The 21,248-nt window shown below is 42.2% G+C and overlaps 1 protein-coding gene across 2 annotated transcripts in view; it reads left to right on the forward strand.

Annotated features, from left to right (window-relative positions):
* The window catches only part of ATG4B (autophagy related 4B cysteine peptidase), a 22,895-nt gene extending 1,647 nt beyond the window's left edge, over window positions 1-21,248 (forward strand). Inside the window, exons 2-13 of one of the 2 annotated variants that reach the window (XM_066598590.1) lie at window positions 2,023-2,124; window positions 2,341-2,412; window positions 4,814-4,912; window positions 8,094-8,192; window positions 9,793-9,865; window positions 9,950-10,029; window positions 11,930-12,087; window positions 13,502-13,580; window positions 14,424-14,569; window positions 15,271-15,327; window positions 15,784-15,877; window positions 18,361-21,247. In XM_066598590.1, the coding sequence (XP_066454687.1) occupies window positions 2,023-2,124; window positions 2,341-2,412; window positions 4,814-4,912; window positions 8,094-8,192; window positions 9,793-9,865; window positions 9,950-10,029; window positions 11,930-12,087; window positions 13,502-13,580; window positions 14,424-14,569; window positions 15,271-15,327; window positions 15,784-15,877; window positions 18,361-18,434 (1,133 nt within the window). In that variant the 3' untranslated portion in view covers window positions 18,435-21,247. Of the gene's footprint in view, window positions 1-2,022; window positions 2,125-2,340; window positions 2,413-4,813; window positions 4,913-8,093; window positions 8,193-9,792; window positions 9,866-9,949; window positions 10,030-11,929; window positions 12,088-13,501; window positions 13,581-14,423; window positions 14,570-15,270; window positions 15,328-15,783; window positions 15,878-18,360 lie in introns of both variants that reach the window. The other variant, XM_066598597.1, reaches the window with a different exon arrangement.

Genomic DNA, 21,248 nt, shown 5'->3' on the forward strand with positions numbered 1-21,248 from the left:
TTTGCAAACGCTGTGGATTTTAATCCTTGTATTCGAAGGGTTACAAAACCGCAGCATGAGTAAACATAGAATCCACAGCAATTTTAAAAAACGCCATGGATTTGTTGGAGGAGATTTAACCCTTTGCAATCCAATTTTGGATTCAAGGTTTCCTAGGGGTTTTTCTCTTTCTGCCATTATACAATGGCGCCACCTGCTGTTTAGAGCCAGTACTGCGGTATTGGGACATGCTGGAGAGGCCCCTGACAACCGAGCGGCCAGTAATGTACAGTAAGAATACCCTGCCGGATGTCTTCCAACATCAGAAACTGTACAGCCTTCATTTAGAATGTCTTTAGACTTCAGACAGTGGATTGGAAAGGGTTTAAAAACTTTCTCATGTCTCTTGTGCTGTAAATGCTGCAAAGTATTCCACCTCGATTCCTGCATCGGAAACCGCACATCATTTCCGCCATGTATGACGACGGCCTAAACAGCCCGGACAATGACTTTTATATGGTGTTCTCTGTGTGATTTACATAGCTTTATTATACATGTGATGGTGACTGTTCACCACGTATACATTTGTAACACTTTTGCAAACTAAAACTACTTTTTGTGGGACTTTTGTTTCTCCCTCTGAAGACTTTTTTTAAATAGAGTGTATTTAAGATAATTAAAAAAAAAAGGAAAAAGTTTAGTTCTTCCCCTAAAGTAATCACAGTGCCATCCACTGTTCACTTAAATAATGCTTTGGTGTACTCCCTGGGCGCTGCCCTTGGCATATAGCCATAACAGGCCTGGGAGCCTCTGTAAAGCTCTTGCTGGCCACGGCAGCCACAGTCACATGACAGGGTGCCAGTAAGCTGACAGATGGAGTCTCTTCCCTCTTTAAACCCCTTAGATGGTCTCTATTAACTGTGGCATAAAAAAGGGTTAAACTACTGGGATTAGAGTTAACTCCGATCTAGGCAGGAGTGTGACTGTATTACAGCCATGCTTCCCCTGTGATCTCATAGGTACGTTGGGCAGTACCCATGGGATCTGTGTGGGAACTAGCGCCCACCAGCGACAGATATATTCGTCCTCAGGTCAGTACAAACACTTGAAGCTCGTACAGTGGACAAGTCCACGTGAGCAAGCATTATTAGTGAAAGCACATTAATAATAATTATCATTGGGACATCCGTCGGGTACTTACCATGTTTCCCCGAAATAAGACAGTGTCTTATATTAATTTTTGCTCCCAAAGATGCAATAGGTCTTATTTTGGGGGGATGTCTTATTTTTCCATGAAGAAGAATTTATTGTTGAACAAAAAAATGAACATTTATTATATACTGTGCAGTAGATGTCATCACAAACCAGCATAACCAGACAAACTGTGAATCCTATCAAGAGTTTGTTGTTCCTACCATTATTTCCATGTACACACTGTCTGGAGACTGTAATGATCACCCCTTAAAGAATCAAAGTGACACACTGCTTGCCTGACTCACACACAGGGCCACAAAAAATAAGGGCTGTAAAGTACCTGGCTCCCACACACTGTCTGGAGACTGTAATGATCACCCACAGCAGTTCCTGGACCACTTGTACAGCAGGGACGGTATGGCAGCTTCCGGCCACCAAGGGGAGCTCATCATAGCAGGGACAGAGATAGGTCTTAATTTCGGGGGAGACCTTATATTTAGTACTTCAGCAAAATCTCTACTAGGTCTTATTTTAAAGGATGTCTTATTTTTGGGGAAACACGCTAGGCACCTGACAGTCGCCCCATGTAAAGGGACCATTAGGGCTTTGTTACATGGATGTATATCGCCCAGCCGATATATGCTGCCCCTCTATGCAAGGGGAGGAGGCGGGATTGGACGGGAGCTATCGTGAATCTTTCCCCATAAAACTATATATCAGTCGGCTCCGCTCTTCCTGCTCTATAACATCATGCCTGCGGTTTGGACACCGTGTTTCAGCGGACCGATTCATTTTAAAGAAGCAAAAATGATCTTTTCAGTGATGATTTGTGTTTTTATGTCTTTCTAGCAACTCTTACGTATGACACTCTGAGGTTTTCTGATACCCCGGACTTTCCTGAAACTGCAGAGCCTGTCTGGATATTGGGGAAAAAGTACAGCGCATTAACAGGTAGCAAAATAGTCGATATCACTGATCTGACTCTTATCAACCGTATTATTGTCCCTCTATGTCACTGTCTACCAGCCTCGTATAACTGCCTCATACCATTAGCTATATACTGTCTACTATTACCTGATGTTGAACCCAAAAATTGGCATATTTCATTGTATATTTACACCCCCCACCCCAGTGTCTTCTCACCTTATTTTTCATCTTTTCCTGCAGAAAAGGAGGAACTTCTGAATGATGTCACTTCCAGACTCTGGTTTACTTACCGGCGGAACTTCCCAGCAATAGGTATGAGTGATCTAGTGATACAACAACAAGGGTGCTGTTACACTGCATGCCAAGTAGGTCGTCCTAGTCATTAGCGGTCATGTACTTTTACGGAGGAACGAACATCGCTGAGTGAATTGATGCCAAGTAGACCGGAGATCGTTCTGGCATGACGCCTCCATTCACAGTAAAGAGGCAGTCTCTGCGCCCCAAGAAAAAAACTTGGGGAGAAAAACTTTATATTATTTTATCCAACATGCTCTGCTGATCATTACCATTAGTGTGTGCAAACTGATGGAAGACACTAGAGTATACTCAAGTAGGGTAATTCAAAAAATAAACGTAAAGGAACGCTACAGCAAAACTAATAGATTGGGATGATTTAATATTTGTAAACGGCATCAGAAATATGACTTACATGCTTTATGCCACTTTTATTATGTGGTTTTTAGGCACTTTCAGACACTTTGTTTTCCAACTCACGCAAAAAAGGGTGTGGCATAAACTGCACCACAAATTGTGCCAAAGTTTTAGCACCAACAATGCCAACTAATAGGTTGTATAAACACATTTTTCATGCAATTGTGATGAATCTGGCACATTTTAAGACTACATCCTGAGGGTGCATTCAGACGACCTTATATCGGCCGGGTATTCACGCCCAGCCGATATACGGCGTCCCTCTCTGCAGGGGGAGCAGGCTGGAAGAGCCAGTAGCAGTGCTCTGAGCTCCCGCCCCCTCTCTGCCTCTTCTCCACCCCCTCTGCACTATTTTCAATGAGGAGAGGCGGGACGGGGGTGGAGCTAATTCCCGAAACTTAGCCCTGCCCCCATCCCGCCTCTCCTCATTGCAAATTGTGCAGAGGGGCGGAGATTGGGTGGGAGCTCAGAGCACTGCTCCTGGCTCTTCCAGCCTCCTCCCACTGCAGAGAGGGACGCCGTATATCGGCCGGCATGAATACCCGCCTGATATACGGTCGCCTGAATTCACCCTAAGACAGACATTCACACCAGCGATGTTCTTGTGCGAGTTCTGTTCGATTCCAAGACAGACTAAGTTGCTCTGGAAAAGAACCCGTTCATTCATACAAGCTATATATTTCTTTTTCACTCGGACTGATAATCTGAGTTTGAAAAATCGTTACATGTTTTTTTTGGGGTGATTCTTGTTCAAGAATCGTCCATTAATTTCTACGGGAATGTTCAAAAACGGATCACCCTTGCATGCCATGCGAGTTGCATGTGAGTGCCACCTATTTTTAAAGCATTTTGCTATTGGAACCACATGCAACGTTTTTATTTTTTTTTGTTACACATATCAAAAAAATGGATGAAAATCTGGTGCAAATCATGCATGGCATGTGAGTGCGATCTGTTTTTTGGAACACTCCAACAGAAAATAATGCACGACTCTTGTAGTAAGCGGATGAATGTATCATTAACCCTTTGCAATCCACTGTCTGACCTCTGAAGACATTATGATTTAAGGCTGTACAGCTCTGATGTTGGAAGACGTCCGTCGGGGTTCTCTTCCTGTATATTGCCAGCCCCTCTGCTGTCTGAACCTATCCAACATGTCACCTCATGCAGTACTGGCTTTAGCCAGCATATAGAGCCATTGTATAACAGCAGAAACAGAGTAAGCCCCCTAGGAAAACCAGGATACAAATTGGATTGGAAGGGGTTAAGGCCTCCTGTCCACTGGCGATATGTCACTGCGTTATCCGCTGCGATAATCCGGCCGCGGGTAATGCAGTGAACGCTTCCCGTAGACTTAACTATGGAAAGCACAGCCCGACATCTACAAGTGGAGAATCATAGTGATTCTCCACTCGCAGGATTCAAATTTCGGTATTCTGCGATTTGCCACAATTCTCTTCGGTGAGCCTATCTTTTAGACAGGCTCATCGTGGAGACCTGTCAGTGTTCCCCCTCCGCGGAATATCACTAGTGATATTCTGTCCCAGCCGTGGACAGGCAGCCTAATGCATTATTGGAATGTTGGTGTTTTGCTGCTCCTTCTGTCGAGGATGTTTTTGTGTTTGCGCTATACTGCCTCCTAGAATAAAAGTTCTGCTGCCATTTTTGCTGAGTCATCTTATTTCGTGCTTTCAGTACCTCTTCTAAGCTCCCTCGCCCAGGAAGTTAGCTGATCCCAGGGTTCCCAGCATGCAGTCATTGACTTTATTGATTGCTACCCGCAGTGTCTGGTTTCCGGAACGTAGTATGTTTTAAATAGCACAACCAACTCTCGTGACTCGCAGTCTGACTCAGTGTCCCATTTTATGTTGCTGCTAGTATAACAAATATGTGCTGATGTGACGTCTACAATACACACAACGTTTCTCGGCATGCATCGCACTAGAATTTTTTTCATACAAATGTAATTAGAAAAAATATTTATTTGGATACTGTTTTGCAGGTGGAACTGGTCCAACATCTGACACGGGCTGGGGCTGCATGCTACGATGTGGGCAGATGATCTTTGCTCAGGCTTTGATCTACAGGCATATAGGACGAGGTATGATAGAGAGTACAGTATTTTAAGACGAACCTAGGTTTTAGGAGGAAAATGGGAAAAAAATATTTTGAACTAGGTCAACCTGCCGTTCAGGATCCAAGGACAGCTGAGTGTAAATGTAATGGTGATTGTGTTACTTGTCACCCAGCTTTCCAGGAGCCCTGTATGTTATGTTTGAATAGTTATAGCGATGGATGTGGTATATATGCTTGCATAACTCTGCAGTTGGCATTCAGGAGCCTGGAAGAGCTGAGTCACCATGTAATGATGATTCCATTAATTGTCAACCAACTTTTCAGGAACCTTGCATGGCACCTCTGATTATGGTATGAGGTATACATTTCACCACAACTAGGCACCAATCATGCTTTTTAGGCACTTTTTTCAGTGTGACACTCACAGGGAGGGGTGTATATTTGTGGGAAGGGATATAAGTGCGATACAAGTGTGATATAACATTTACGTCATACAGCATCGGGGTATGTATGAAGAGAGATCACGGGGCAACCTCTCTTTGTACAGCGCGGGCGTCAGCTGTTTATTACAGCTGACCCCCGCTGGCAACAGCTGCAATCAGCCGCGCGGCTGATCGCGGCTGTTAACCCTTTAAATGCCGCTGTCAATTCTGACAGCAGCATTTAAATCACCCCAAACGATGTTTGGGGGTCCCATACGGCCCCCCGTAATGAGATCGTAGGGAGATGTGCAGGTGTTATTGCAGCCGGGGGCCTTCTGAAAGGCCCCAGGGCTGCCTTAGCAGACACCCATACAGCTCCCTGCGATCTCCCGCACGATACAGGACCCCTGAACATCGTTCAGGGGATTTAAATGTCATTTTCGGAATTGATAGCCGCATTTAAAGGGTTAATAGCCGCGATTGGCTGTGCGGCCGATTGCAGCTCTTGCCCGCGGGTGTCAGCTGTAATAAACAGCTGACGCTCACGCTGTATTAACCCCTTGAGTGGCACGCCTGGAAATTTTCCGGGACGAGCTCCACTGCTCATGGCGATATAGCCCGGAAGATTTCCGGGCTATGTATCACTATGGGAGCTGCAGAGCATAATGCCACAAGCTGTGACAGTGTGCTCTGCCTGCACAGACCCACAGAGAACACAGCAAGGGCTTTGAACAACAGAAGCAGGAGATATTGCCGATATGCCGGCAATCTCCTGCTTCTAATATCCTGCTTTGTATACAGGTTGCTATAGAGACCATCGGCTTGTCAGAAGCAAGCCGATGGTCTCTGTGGCAGGGAGAGCTGGTGCTTGGCTGTCAGAGGACAGCTAGGTACTAGCTCTACAGCAGAGATCAGAGAAAACCTCCGATCTCTGCTGTGTTAACCCTTTACATGCTGCAGTCTATGTGACTGCAGCATGTAAAGGGCTGTCATCATGGGACCCCCCCCCCTCAGAATGTGATCAGGGAGTCCTGATGGGTCTCTGTGGAAGTCCCCTAAAGGGACAAAAGTAAAAAAAAAAAAAAAAAAGTAAAAAATTATTTAAAAAAATAAAATAAATAAAATTAAAAACACTTGTCTCCCTTTACTTTGTGAAAAATTAAAAATAAAATTACACATGTGGTATCCCTGCCTCATAATAACCCAGAGAAGGAAGTTGGTACATTATTTAACCCCTTAATGACACTGTTCCTTTTTTTCTTCTTTCCCCATTTCTTTTTTTACTCCCACCGTTTAAAAAATCATAACTCCTTTTATTTTTCCATCGACGTTGCTGTACGAGGGCTTGTTTTTTGTGGAATGAGTTATATTTTTCAATGGTACCATATAATGTACTGAAAATTTTTTGCAAAAATCTAAGTGGAGTAAAATGAAAGAATAATGACATTCCACCATAGTTCAGTGCGTTTTGTTTCTACGGCACACAAACTGCAACAAAAATGACCTGATAACCTTATTCTACGGGTCGGTACGATTACTACGATACCAAATGTGTATACTTTTTTTTACTATAGCACTTGTATTTTTTTTCAAAGACATTTAATTTTTTTAAAATTATTTTCTGCTGCATCTTCCGCACACAATAACTTTTTATTTTTCCATCGACGTACTTGAGCAAGGGCTCATTTTTTGCGGGACGTCCTGTAGTTAACGTTGGTATCATTTTGGAATACATACGACTTTTTGATCGCTTTTTATTGCATTTTTTTCTGGGAGACAGGGTGACTGAAAAGGTGCATTTCTGGCGTTCTTTATTTTTTTTTCGGACTACGTTCACTGTGGGGGTAAATAATGCACTATTTTGATAGAGCAGATATTTACGGACGCAGCGATACCAAATATGTATTTTTCTTTTAGGATTTAGAGTTTTTTTTATTATAGATATGGCAAAAGGGGGGTAATTTAAACTTGTATTACTTTTTTTTCCCTAATCTCCCTACAAATTTTTTCACAAAAGTTATGCAATACATTATATATACCCAAAAATGATGCCAGCAAAAAGTACAACTTCTCCAGCAAAAAACAAGCCCTCACATGGCCGTGTCAATGGAAAAATGAAAAAGTTATAGCTCTTGGAACGCGACTGCAAAATTAGTTGAAATTAAATGATTGGCCCATTTAAAAAACCTGCCCTGATGGGCACGACAGGGGGGTAAGAAACCCGCCACTCAAGGGGTTAAGAGAGGTTCCCCCGTGATCTCTCTTCATACATAAGCCACCGATACAGGCCGTCAAAAGGCGTATTGGGGGTCGTTAAGGGGTTAAAGGGCCCCTGTCAGCACCTTTGAGCAGCATAAACCATGTTATGGCACTGGAAGGTGAAGGAACAGGATGTCGGGAGAGGTATGTGTTGTACTCACCCGGTCCCTTGTTCCTGCGCTCTCTCTCCTCACATACAAAGGGACTATTTTCAGACTGCTGTCTGTGCGCTCACCAGAGAGTTATGATCAGTGCCATGTACAGAATGTTTTCTTCATTACTTCTGCATGAATCCAAGCACTTCAGGTGTTGTTAGTCGTTCACGACCATCGGTGGTTAACGACTAAATTGTTAACAACACCTGAAGTGCTTGGATTCATGCAGAAGTAATAAAGACCACATTCTGTATATGGCGGTGATCATAACTCCCTGGTGAGCGCACAGACAGCCGCCTGAAAATAGTCCCTTGCTGAAATAAGCAATTCAGTTTTGTTTTTGTTGTTGTAATATGTTGTTTATTTCTAGAATGGAGATGGGACAAAAAAGGACCAAACGGAGAGTACCTCAGCATCCTGACTGCTTTTCTAGACAAGAAAGATAGTTATTACTCCATCCATCAGATTGGTGAGAGACCTGTGTGGGTGAGACAATGCATTTCACTATCGGCAGCATGACTGTGTGGATGTTCTGAGAAGATTCCCCTCCGTCACTAACGTATCCAAATGCATATTTAAATGTTGTTTCATATATATACTTATTATAGGAGACATCTCTTTTATGACATCTGATAGCTGGGCTTATATAGTGGTAACATCAGCCTAACCTTTCTGATAGTTGTTACCATCCCATCACTAATCGCCTACCTATACATGCACAAAGTTTGCCACAATTACGGAGGTAGATCGAACTGAGAAGGGCTCTTTAATAGAAACCGGTGGCACTATTCTAATATTAGTCCTGTAATATCTGGGGATATGAGCATTATTTTTATAACTGTAAATGCAATAAATGTGTATAAATACGGGCTGGATTCAACAGTGAAGAATATTTTTAAAGGGACGGCACCTTTACGATATAGTATAAGATCAGAATACTTAGGGGGGACTTACTAAGCAAGATACTCCAGAATTTTGCCCCTTTAGTGTCAGAAAATTGGCATACATGCCAATAACATAACAAAGAGACTTATACATAGCTCTCCTTGCACCCGCTGTGTCCCACATCTCCGGGTCTGCCCTCTGATGTAATGTTTACAGACTTCCCTAGCCTGTTTATGGGAACTCACAGGCGCTGCAGCTAATGACAGAGCTCAGTGATCGAGTGCCAAGCTTTGTCATTGGCTGCAGCGCCTTTGACGTCCTATAAACTGGGTGGGGCTGCAGCCTGTACACAAGCAGTGGAGCAGAAAGAGGCGACTATATGACTATTTTATTTTTAAATGGCAGGAGGCTGAGTTTTATGTGAAAGAAGAATCTCAGAAAACATGTTTTATGCTTAATCAATTTTTATTGAAGTTTAGTTTTTACATAACCAAAAATATACATTTTTAAATCATCGTCATTGTAAATATTTATCATTTAAACATATTGCCTGCCATATACATGTAATTAAGCAACAACAGTGAAAGATTCCGGATTATGCTGATCACCCTCATTCAGCATCACTGTCCATCGAATTAACCATAAGTTGAACTTGACTAAATCCTATTTCTAAGCTTCCCAGAAAATCCTAGCACTTACTACCGCTTCCAAAATTAAAACTTTTCTTGAAGAGGGGAAAAAAAAAAAAGAAGAGGGAGAAAGGGGGGGGGGACTCCATCCACATACCTTACATACAACAGTGGGAAAAGAAGAATACATCACATAAGCAAATATGAAAGGGAAAATATGTGTTTATGCCAAGCATAGTTACTGTTCATGATGGAACAGAGAATAGGAATGCCACAACGTAGATGTGAACGAAGCCTTAGTCAGTTATTTACTATAATAAATACATTTCAAATAGTTCTATGATCAGGTGAATATTTGGACAGTAGGCGCGTATAATATGTAGGTGTGTGACGAGCAGGACTTGTTGTACAGGTATGATGCAAGAGGAATTGGTAAATATGCAGTCCCAATGATAACTGTCTATTCTCTAATAACATGGTTATAGTAATGAGCCTATCCCAACATTTATGCTGCCCTATATTACTCTCTAGTAATTGATTTGCTTTTTATTACAGCCCAAATGGGAGTTGGTGAAGGAAAGTACATTGGTCAGTGGTACGGCCCAAACACTGTAGCACAAGTGCTGAGGTATTTAAGAGTCCACTTATCATTTACCTGCAGACTTTATATGGTTCACCTGATGCTACCGTCACTTTATTTCTCTCCTTGCAGGAAGCTAGCGGCTTTTGATCAGTGGAGCTCGATGACTGTTCACATAGCTATGGATAATACTGTTGTGACGCATGAGATAAGTGAGTAAGGGAGTGACATTAACCCCTTAAGGACATGGCCTATTTTGGGCTTAAGGACGCAACGATTTTTGGCGGATTTTCTTCTCCATTTTTCAAAAGCCATAACTTTTTTATTTTTCCGTTGACGTGGCTTGTTTTTTGCATGGCGAACCTTAGTTTTTATCGGTGCCACTTTTGGGTACATTGACTATATTGTAAAACTTTTATTATTTCTTTTATGATAGCAGGGAGAGAAAACGCATCAATTCTGCGATAGATTTTATTTTTTTGCAGCGTTAATCATGCAGCATAAATGACACAATCAATTTTTTTTGTGGGTCAGTACGGTTACAAGGATACCAAAAGTCTTACATTTTTTTAAGGTTTTTCCACTTTTCTGCAATAAAAACCCTTCTTTTGGAAATCTTTTTTTTTCCAAATTGCTGCACTCAAATTAGCATTTTGCCTCCGTTTTTTAGCGTTTTTTGTTTTTTTTTAATGCTAAAATAAGAAAAAAACGAAAAAAATTTTTTTTTTTAACTTTTTCTTACATTTTTCTTTTTTACACAATTTGTGTCCCTCTGGGGCACAGTACAGCACTGGTGATCACTGTGAAAAGGCATGGCAGGGCTACTTATCACTTATACAGCGATCACAGGCTATGGCAATACAGGATGCCAGTGTCTGGCGTCCTGTTGCCATGGCAACCAGCCGCCCTCTCTGCGATTATGTCGCGAGAGCCCGATGCACCTCCGCTGTTGCAGCACCAGAAGACATCTGTAATAACATTGGTTGTGTATGCTGTATAAGCTATAGATCCCTCTTTTTGCAGAAATGTTCCATCCACATTAGAGATGAGCGAGCACGCTTGTTTAAGGCTGATGCTCGAGTGAGCATCGGTCTTTTCGAGTAACTGATTACTCGTCTGAGCACCATGCGATATCTCTCTCACTCTCCTCCCCCGCATGGTGCTTGGATGAGTAATAAGTTACTCGAAAAGACGGCTGCTCGCTCGAGCATCAGCCTTAAACGAGCGTGCTCGCTCATCTCTAATCCACATATATAATAAAAGCTGAATTGATTCAGACCAGACGCAAAATTAAGACCCCAGACTTCTAAACTCATTCAGACAACTAAACTCACTTAGTCCTTAGTCAGAAACGCTATCTTTTCTCCTTAGGGAGAGCACCTAGACAGCGAGTGAGTGAGGAGACTTAAAAGGCCATTCATACTCCTCTGGGTAATATGCAAATAAGGTCAATTAGACCTCAGACGCCTCAAATTAGATACTGCCCACCTCCCATACATTTATGACTGCGGGTTTGGAGGATCTGGAAAGTTTTTGTGGTCACCGGTCCAGATTTTTACTGCAGTTGAGGACTACTGCTGTAGACCAAATGATCAGCTATTTTAGAGCAGTGTCTCCCAAATTAGTCTTCCTCGGAACCTATTCTTTAGGTCTTGCAGAAGACAGCAGTATTAAGTGTTGTATTTATAGTAGCAATGGGAAAAATGATTTCAGCCTGTACAAAGATGCTTGGCATGGGGACAGTTGGTGAAATGTTCTTTTCCATAACCCTATGTCATGTTTCTTTGAGGTGAGATGGTGATTAGGGGGTTTTAAGTCATGATAACTTTAAGAATAAACTTGGACATTTTGTATCATCTAAAATTACATAACTGGGACATTACAGGGGTATTCCCATCATGGAAGAGATGAGAAAGCTTTTCTGTATGATGTGGCTGAGAGGTAGAGTAGCACAGCCTGCTCAGCTGTTTCCTTAACTCCCACCCATTGCATAAATGGATTGGACTGTCATGGCGTCTTCTCGTCTTAATAACATTGCTAAATATAAATTTCCATTAATTGCACTTGGAGCATAATGAAACATCTGACAAGTGGGTTGTTTTCCTTCTACAGGGAGATTGTGCAGAATAGGAAGCTGTGACTCTGGGGCACTCTGTAATGGTCACGCCGGAGCCTCTGATTCACCCATGGTGTGGAAGCCTCTAGTACTACTAATACCCCTTCGACTGGGCCTAAGTGAGATCAATGAAGCGTATATCGAAACCCTGAAGGTATTTTTTTTAACTTCTTTTATTGGAGAAATATAACTCACAAAGTAAACAGAACAGAGACGTACACGTATCTACAGAGAGTGATAAGATCAATAAAGGTACCTTTACATGGAACAACTATTGGCCAGATAATCTCTTGAAAGAGCAAATTCAAACAATGGTCGTTCAGTGTAAGCATGGCCACCAACAGGGTGATGAATGATAAGTCACTAGTCATTTCATTTCAGCTTGCCAAAAAAATAGTCTCAGGTTGATCAAAAGTCATCTGATATAAAGTCGTAGTCAATGAATGAATTTGTATGGAGATTCCCTCTATGAACGATATCTTGGCAAACTACTAACGAACAATTATCGCTTTGTGTAAAAGCAAACAAATGATTGTTCATATGCTTCAATGAACAACTGTCTTGAAAGATAGTTGCTCCGTGTAAAGGTACCTTTACTCGCCAAACATCAAAGTATGTTGCATAAGGTGTCAGGGATGCAGATGAATGCTGTAGTATAGTATCAAAGGTTGGACTTAATATGTTATAGGCATGTGGAGAAAGCAAGGTCATTTACACAAACATGCACAGGCTTTTCCAGTCATCCTCTACTTTTGTAAGCCCCGCCCCCTTTTTTTAATACATGTGTGTGCTGTTTTTTATACATGTGAGCGTGTTCTTCATTGGACTATAGGTTGTGGTCATGATCCCATTGACCTTATAGCAATGGTTTGTCAAGCCATGAATAGGGTGCTACGTGGTAAAATATGACTGTAATGTGCTCATTCCTCCTCATGTAGAACACCTGGTAAGCATCTTCTTGGTTCAAGGAGTACCGGTATACTCAATACCTCCTTCAATACACCTATAACTTTTGCTCAGAATTTCTGTATCGGCTTTTTAGGCTGGCTACATACGGCCGTGACGGGCCCAGCCGCGGAATTCCGCGGCGGAGCCCCTCACGGCGCCCCCCCAGAGACCCCCATACTTCCAGCGTCCTACGTCCTGCAAGACGCTTTGGCGCGCATGCGCAATAGAGCGCGTGATGCGGCTGGCGGTAGGCAGGGAAGCGGTTTCACGCTATCTTCCGCTGTGCTACAGCGGAAGATGGCGTGACGGACGGCTTCCATTGACTTCAATGGAAGCCGTCCGCGCGTACACCCGTGGCAAATAGAGCATGCCGCGGGTGAGGACGGGTGATTTTTACCGTGCAGAATTCTGCACCGTAAGCATTGGCTGCGGGCAACGCAGCGCATTTCCGCCGTGGGAAGGAGCCCTTACATTATTTTATGGACAAACAATAAAGCTTCTTGTTTTGGCCTCCCTAGGGCTGGATACACATTTCAGGTTTTTGTGAATTCAGCCTGTGAGCACTTGCAACTTCGTTTATAGTTGCATTATGAACTAGGGTATTTCATTGTCTGTTTCAGCACTGCTTCATGCTGCCGCAGTCATTAGGAGTTATTGGTGGTCGCCCAAACAGCGCTCATTACTTCATAGGATATGTTGGTAAGTAGAGCTGTAGATGATTACCCCAATATCCAGAGTGCTGCTGAGCTTTTTGTGTTGTTTGCTTTATTATTTATACATTTACTTGTCACTATAATGGGAGTATCCATGTACTCTCTCTACAAGCCTTATCCAAACTCTGGCCCAGATAAGCTTTATCATCACCCTAGGCCTCTTTCACGCAGCAGTATGTTGGTCAGTATTTTACAGTAGTTGTAAGCCAAAGCAGAGAGAAACTGTGATGGAAAGAGTTATACCTCTTCTGCGTTTCGGACCCATATTTGGTTTTGGTTTGCAAATACTGTTCCAAAATACTGCTGTGTGAAGCTTGCTTAAGGGATCGTGCACATGAGCAGAACCCCAAATAAGTTGTCAGTGCATTTCAATGCGACCATGCATACTACCACAGTAGCAACATGCATACATGGTCCGCATAAAAACAATCTTGTTCCCCGCATTATCGGCCTAAATGCACTAACCTTTCCTGCAGTATTCCACAAACCATAATTGCTCCTGGCTTGTCACTTGCAAAGTCCTATACTAAATTAAAAGACTGTCTTGCACATAACCTGCTAAAACAAATTCATTACCGAAAGTGAATTTACTTTTCAAAATCCGAAAATCCATTGTCCCCTTTAAAAGCAAGTTCTATACCGGATGCTAGACAATTCATATTGTGCACTTTGCTGGTGATATAGCTAATTGTGTGTGTCTCTAGGTTTTTCTGTGACCAGTGATGATGCAGAGTATTTTCTGGGAAGTTGGCTATATCTTTGGTAGGCAGTTTTGGCTTGTATTGCTTCACCATCATAATTAATTGTTACATTGTAATGTCTGTGATAGGAGATGAACTCATTTATCTAGACCCCCACACTACACAGCCATCTGTGGAGCCCAGTGATTGTGGTTTAATCGTAGATGAAAGCTTCCACTGCCAGCACCCCCCATGTCGGATGCATGTGTCAGAGATTGACCCCTCTATTGCTGTGGTAAGTACAAAGACTTGTAGTCAACAAAAACAATCCAAGAAGGCATTAGAGATGCAACATATGCTCAGAAAGCAAACAGACTACCTGGGCTTTCAGCGTACCAGTCTGTAGAGCTCCTGTACGTATTTACGGTCTCTCTTCCCTTCGCAATTACACGGTTTCTTCTGCATCAAATGTCCAGATCTGGCTGTAACTAACCGCCTCTGTTCTGGGTGCAATCATAATGGCCTTCTATGGGAGTTACAGAAACACCGTACGGCAGCTAGTTCAACTATTTATTTAATTCCAGCTGGAAATGGATCAGGGGACTCCAGTTCTGAAGATAAGGCGTGAGTCCCACACATTTAAGCGGCACCTTTTTATTTTCAATTGATCAAAAAATTCCATTGAAATCAATGGTGACATTAACAGAAACATTACATTTTTTTTCTAGTAAAACATAATCGGTGTGAACAGAACCCAATCCAGGTCTGAGAAAGTCCCAGATAGTGAGAACGTGAGGTATTACAGGAGCTCTTCTTAAGGTTAGGGTCTGTAGAAAGAGGCATGGAAGTCTCCATCTAGAATAGTGTTCTTCTGCGCACGTCATTTCTAAGCTACACTAGAAGAAAAACACTGGCTGCTATGGATTATCTAGTTCTGCATTGCCAAAGTGTTGAAGAATGTTTCATTAAAGGTTGTATCCCTTCTCTATACTGTAGGGATTCTTCTGCAGTTCTGAAGAAGATTTTGATGACTGGTGTCAGCGCATTAGAAAGGTGAGTACGGCAGTAATAATCTACACAGAAGTAGGATTTCCACTTATACTGGGGTGTAGTTAGGGGACGGCTAAGCAAAAATCTTTGGTCACAACCATTCTTGGCCGAGGTATTCCCATAAAGGGCTAGGGCACTAAACTGAAAGGTGAAGAATAACCTAGATGGGACTCCGTATTGTAGTCCTAATGTGAATCTCCACCTTTGTAGACAGAGTGGCATACTAGGTATCCATTATCGGAATCACTCCATTTTGTATTAGTGATGGCAGCAGAACCCTTTAAAGCAGCATGTGGGTGATAATAATGCTGCACATCTGCAACAATCAGCTGCTCTCCAGGAAATGTGTAAATGGCGCTTTTTCTGTTGAAAACTCCCATATATATTAGAGACTTGCTCTTAAATGTACAAAATAAACACATTTTTATGAATGCAATTTTCTATCTGGTTTCTTTCCAGATATCACTTACTGGGGGATCCTTGCCCATGTTTGAGGTGGTTGATCAGCTGCCACTTCATCTATCTAATCCTGATGTACTAAACCTTACCCCAGGTAAGTGCAATCTTGTTACTTGTTAAAACACGTTGATTAGTTCAGCTTAATAGTCAGTTATATCATTTGTCATTCATAGCACATGTTACACATTGTGTTTTATACATTCAGGGGGAATATGGTTGTGCTACTGAAATGTATTTCCTTCAGCTGAACAGTATATCAGTTATATTAATGGGGTTATCCCATCAAAATCTTTTAGCACTTTCCATAGACTAGATAAGTGATTGCTGAGGGTGCAACCGCTGGGACCTCCAGGGATGATAACGGCCCACTTTGAGTCCCTCTTAGTGAATGGAGCAGCAGTGCACTTGTGTGATCATCACTCGATTCACTGTCTACAAATATGGCCAGATGCATTTGGCTATCTCTGTGATTCCCGTAGAAGTGAATGGAGCAGTAGTCATGCATGTGCACTGCCGATCTATTCACTAAGGGGGACTTGGAGTGTGCTATACTTATGATTCTTGAGGGTCCTAGAAGTCCTATGAATGGGTGATATAACCCCTGGGTAACAAATCTAAGTGCTATGGTATTTCTCCTAGGGGTTGTCTCATAGCTTTTTCATTCACACTTGATTCATACCTGATTGTGCAGTGAAGCATCTTCCACGTCCATACCACTACATAACAGGGCAGATTTACCATTTAATGTAATGGTGGTTGGATATGTTGCCCCCTACATTTTCCAGAAATGCATATAGCTAAGAATTGCTTGTATAGAACTAACTACCAGACAGAAGAGGGCAGCTCATAGAAATAAGCTTATTCATTGAATGCCCACTTTAATAGACACTGACCCTTTCATGATTGGAATTTCGCTGTGTGGAAATTAGACCTGAAAGGCCCCATTTACACAGGACAACTGTTGGGCAAACGATGCCCGACACTCGTCTCTGTGTGTTCTCTCTCCCGTGCTGCTCCACAGGAGCGGGGCGGGTGGAGATTTCTCTCCTCGCTATCCCCCAGCCCCTCTCCATTCACTTTAACAGCGGCGTTCAGTACTGAACGGCTGCTGTTTACACTGAACGATCATCGTTCAGGATTTTATGCATCTTATAATCTGTAAACAGCAGCCGTTCAGTACTGAACATCTGCTGTTAAAGTGAATGGAGAGGGGCAGGGGAGAGCGAGGGGAGAAATCTCCTCCAGCCGCCCCGCTGCGAGCCAGCGATACGCAAGTACATGCGGGGATGAGTGTCTGGCATCATTTGCCCGACAGTGGTCCCGTGTAAATGGGACTTAACTCTGGAGTGCAGCACAAAATTAAGTGAGCAAGTTTTTCAGGAATTAGTTTGTGTGAATCCACAATAGAATAGAAAAAGTGAGCTAATCTGAAGGACTTCAATGAGGGCTGATTATTGGTGCTAGACTAGCAGGGTCAGCATTTTACTATCAACCTTGCAGGTTTTTCGCATGCAACAGTGTTAAGCGTATACCAAGAATGGTGTAGCTCCACTTTGGCAGTTATGTCTTACATGAGAATTGCAATCATACAGTACATCTAACTAACCTTTTACATAATTTTGATGTAATTATTAATCCCCCTTTGGAACGACCTGCAAACCACGATAAACTTTATTTTAGGAGCCAAACTTGCCATCACCCCAACATTTGGGGGGGGGGTTGTATGTTTTTATTAAACTTTTTTCCAAGACCTACATATGGTCTTCTCCTCTGCAGCGAATGTGCCGTCTAGAGTGCCAATGCACATGTGCAGTACAGAGGATGATTGCAGAATGGCCGCGGCATGGACGACTTCCATTGACTTCAATGGAAACCGATTGTGCGTAGCCCGCACAAAGTCGCAGTACACTGCAATTTCCCCCCCCACGAGCGGAAAATCGCAATCAAGTTCCGCTCGTGGGCAGGAAATTGCGTATTCTCATAGCAAGATATGGGCTGGATTTGCTGCAGAATCCGGAGGCGGTTGCCTGTTTCGGAATTCGCAATGCAAAGAGGCCTTAAACCGAACATCAACAATGAAAAGATACCCTTGCTTCCATTCCTCATAAATGCAGCCAAAAACTAATCCCCAGACACTTGAAAGATAGCAACCCTCCTGTTAGTAAAGAATGGTATAATAACTTCAACAACATAAGCGGCTATGAAAAAACTAGATGCCTCCAAGAAGAGGATCTGGATAGATATCTTGATATCTGAGAGAGAAAATGGCTAGGTATCAAAAACAGCCAGAACCATCTGCTCAACGGCATCACATAAGATCCCTAGCGACGAACCATTCCCTCATTTCATAAGAGGAAATGGGGGGGGGGGGGGGGTGAAAGTGCTTTTTGCTACTTGTCTACACACAGTATAGTTTTATTTTATTTATCATTACTATTTAGCCTTACGCAGCATTTTATTCTTTCCATACTTGGATTAGTAAGTAATTTTTCACTTTTTTTTTTCCTGTACCCAGCACAAAAATGTACAAATAAAGAATTTATATTAAAACAATAATATTAATCCTCCTTGTGTTAGATTCCTCAGATGCAGATCGCCTTGACAGATTCTTTGACTCAGAAGATGAAGAATTTGAAATTTTATCTTTTTGAAGAAAAAAAAAAGACAATATGACTGATATAACAGGTAAAAAGCGTAATATTCCACAGTAAGGAGACTGCTGCTTCTTCGTTCTTCATAAAAACTACAAACATCGCTGGATATAAGAATTGTCCTATTTACACAACCCTGTTGCGACTTGTATTTGAATGCAGTGCCTATTGCTAGGACGCTCAGACACATCTAAGGTTCAGTGCATTGTAAAGTCAGTTTTGTTACATTCCATGTGCAAAGATACTTTAATACAGGGAACTCCTGCCGGCTGTGAAGATGTGGGACACTCTGCCTGGTCATTCGGGATTCTTGGCCGGGTGAACATTTCTCATTCAATACCATCAGTGGGAATCTACATCTTCCAAGCTTACTGGGATGAAGAATTCCATAAAAGAGCCTTTAATTGCCTTCAGTGACAAATAGAGTTTGTGGTTGTTTGATTCAGTTATTGTTTAGGGGTTTCCCATCTTCTAAAGTGATGGCATGAGTACCTTTTAGGACCTCCACCGATCCTGAGGATGAAGGGGCCACAGTACTGAGTCTCCTTCAAGGTGGTGCCCTTGGCACATGCTATGCAGGGATTACTTAGCAGGGTCCCGGAGTTCATATCCAGCCAGTGATAAAGTTATGGCATATCCTAGCAATATGCTATCACTTTATAAGATGCAAATAACCCTTTAAAGCCTTGCATGGTCTTTTGACCAGATCACATTTTGCTGAGCTGCTGAAAGTATTCAATGATTCACAGATTATAGACTTATGACATCGCTTGGTACTAACTTTCAATATAGCAGTTGCCTACATAAGTGGATGTAGCCAGTCTGTGGCTTTAACTAATATTTTATGTTCTTATAAGCTTCTCTGCCTATTTTTAAAAAGATGTAATTAAAGGGATACTAATTTTAAAAAGCAAAAAATATCATTTCCCATCTTGTTCCTTCCCACATAACAGTCCATATGGGGGGGAAGCTTTACGTATGTTCCCCAGATGTCTAATTCTCTCCCGCTCTTTTATCCTAGTACTTGTATAAGGTTCATTTCACATACGTGGTTTTTGTAGCAGTTTTTCATGCAGCTTTAGTACCTAAAGCCAGAAGTGGATCCAGCAGGAAGGAGAAGTTCTTCATTTTATAATTCCTACATTTATTGATCCACTTCTGGCTTTGGCTTAACAAATTATATCAAGAACTGCATTTTTCTTTTTCGAAGCTGTGTGTGAAGCCACGCTAACAGGTGTTTGGGAAATTAATTTGGGAATTGGTGAGCTTCAACAGGCTGTCCAAAGTGGAGGCATGATGATATAGAGTAGGAGGGGCTGAGCAGATTATATATAGTTTTATGGGGGAAGATTCAAGATAATTTATAACTTACCTATTTAAACGTTTGCTTATTCTGAGCTGAACAGTCCAATGGGCGGAGCTATCAGCTTTATTTAAATAAATGACAAGTTATTGTGAATCTTTCCCCATAAAACTATATATCTGCTCCGCTCCTCCTGCTCTATAACACCATGCCTGCAGTTTGGACTGATAGATTCCCTTCATAAGGGTGTGTGACTACTAAGTTTCTGGCTGGAAGGCAGCTTATACAGATAAAAACATATATCCTTACTGCTGCCTGCAATGTAAATCAGGTAAGATGATCCCCAGCTAGAGATGTTAGGGACCAGAAGATAGAAATCTCTACGAAAATAGGAGCTTTAATGGCTTATTTCATTCAAGGTTTAGTTTCCTTTTTTACAACTTAATGTGAAATTCGATGATTTAAAGAGGTATTCCAGGGATTCAAAGTGAATGTCCTATGCTTCATTAGGTCATATGTGCCCCCCTGTTTTGTTCTCCATTGGTGTCCAATGATTGACCAGTCTGCTGTACTGTTTTACTGGTCAGATATGCTCAGTGCCTTCAAATTCTGTAATGATGACAGTTTGTAGTCATGAATGTGCACTCCTCAGTCGCTGAAATGGAGCATTGTGGGAAGTGTAGTTTTTGCACTCCCAAGCAGACGTTTTAAATAAGCACGTGGTAATATGAATCTGTCTGGAAAGCAGCGGTGGCACAGGTCGGCAAAAAGAACTGGAGATTAGTTTGATAATTTAGATGGACATTTGTAGTAATGGCAATAAGTGGAAGCAGTAGGGAATCTTTGCCCACTCTCTGGAATACCCCTTTAAAGGGCTTATGTCACGTTATCTCCTACTTACAGGAGCCCCACCAATCCACCAAAGGTGCCTGGATAACTGAGCAGAGGTCACATGTATTTAATTTCAGTGGGAATGACTGAGATGGCTGAGCACTTGTACTCTGTAACTTCTGGCACTCCTACTGAAATAAATGGGGATCTTCAGATCAAAGGGGGTCCCAGAGTTTGGACCCCCCACCGATCATAAAGTTATTCCCTACCCTCTGGTCAGGTAATAATTTATATCTTGACACAACCCCTTTTAACTCTCCATGTGCTCCCCCCTTTCAACCTAGCCATGGCACTTGAGAGAGCTGTTGGTAGCAATATGCTGCAAAATGGTAAGTTCACACTACTCAGATTTTCTGCAGCAATTTTCTACAGCAAATTCATCACAATATGCAGGAAAATCTGCACCAGCTTTTGCAGATTTTGTTTGCTTTGCCGATGCAAATTCCAAAAGCTGGCCATCTGACAAAAAATCTGTATACCCTCCTTACTAACCTTCTGCTGATCCAATGCTGAGACTTCCTCAATCTCTACTTCTGGCTTCAGCGATAAGTTGTTGACATGTAGCGAAGAAGAGACTTTGGCAGCATATGTAAGTGCTATGTATAAATAGACTTTATCAC

The sequence above is a fragment of the Eleutherodactylus coqui genome, chromosome 1, assembly GCF_035609145.1.
Source record: "Eleutherodactylus coqui strain aEleCoq1 chromosome 1, aEleCoq1.hap1, whole genome shotgun sequence".
In the NCBI taxonomy this organism is placed as follows: domain Eukaryota; kingdom Metazoa; phylum Chordata; class Amphibia; order Anura; family Eleutherodactylidae; genus Eleutherodactylus; species Eleutherodactylus coqui.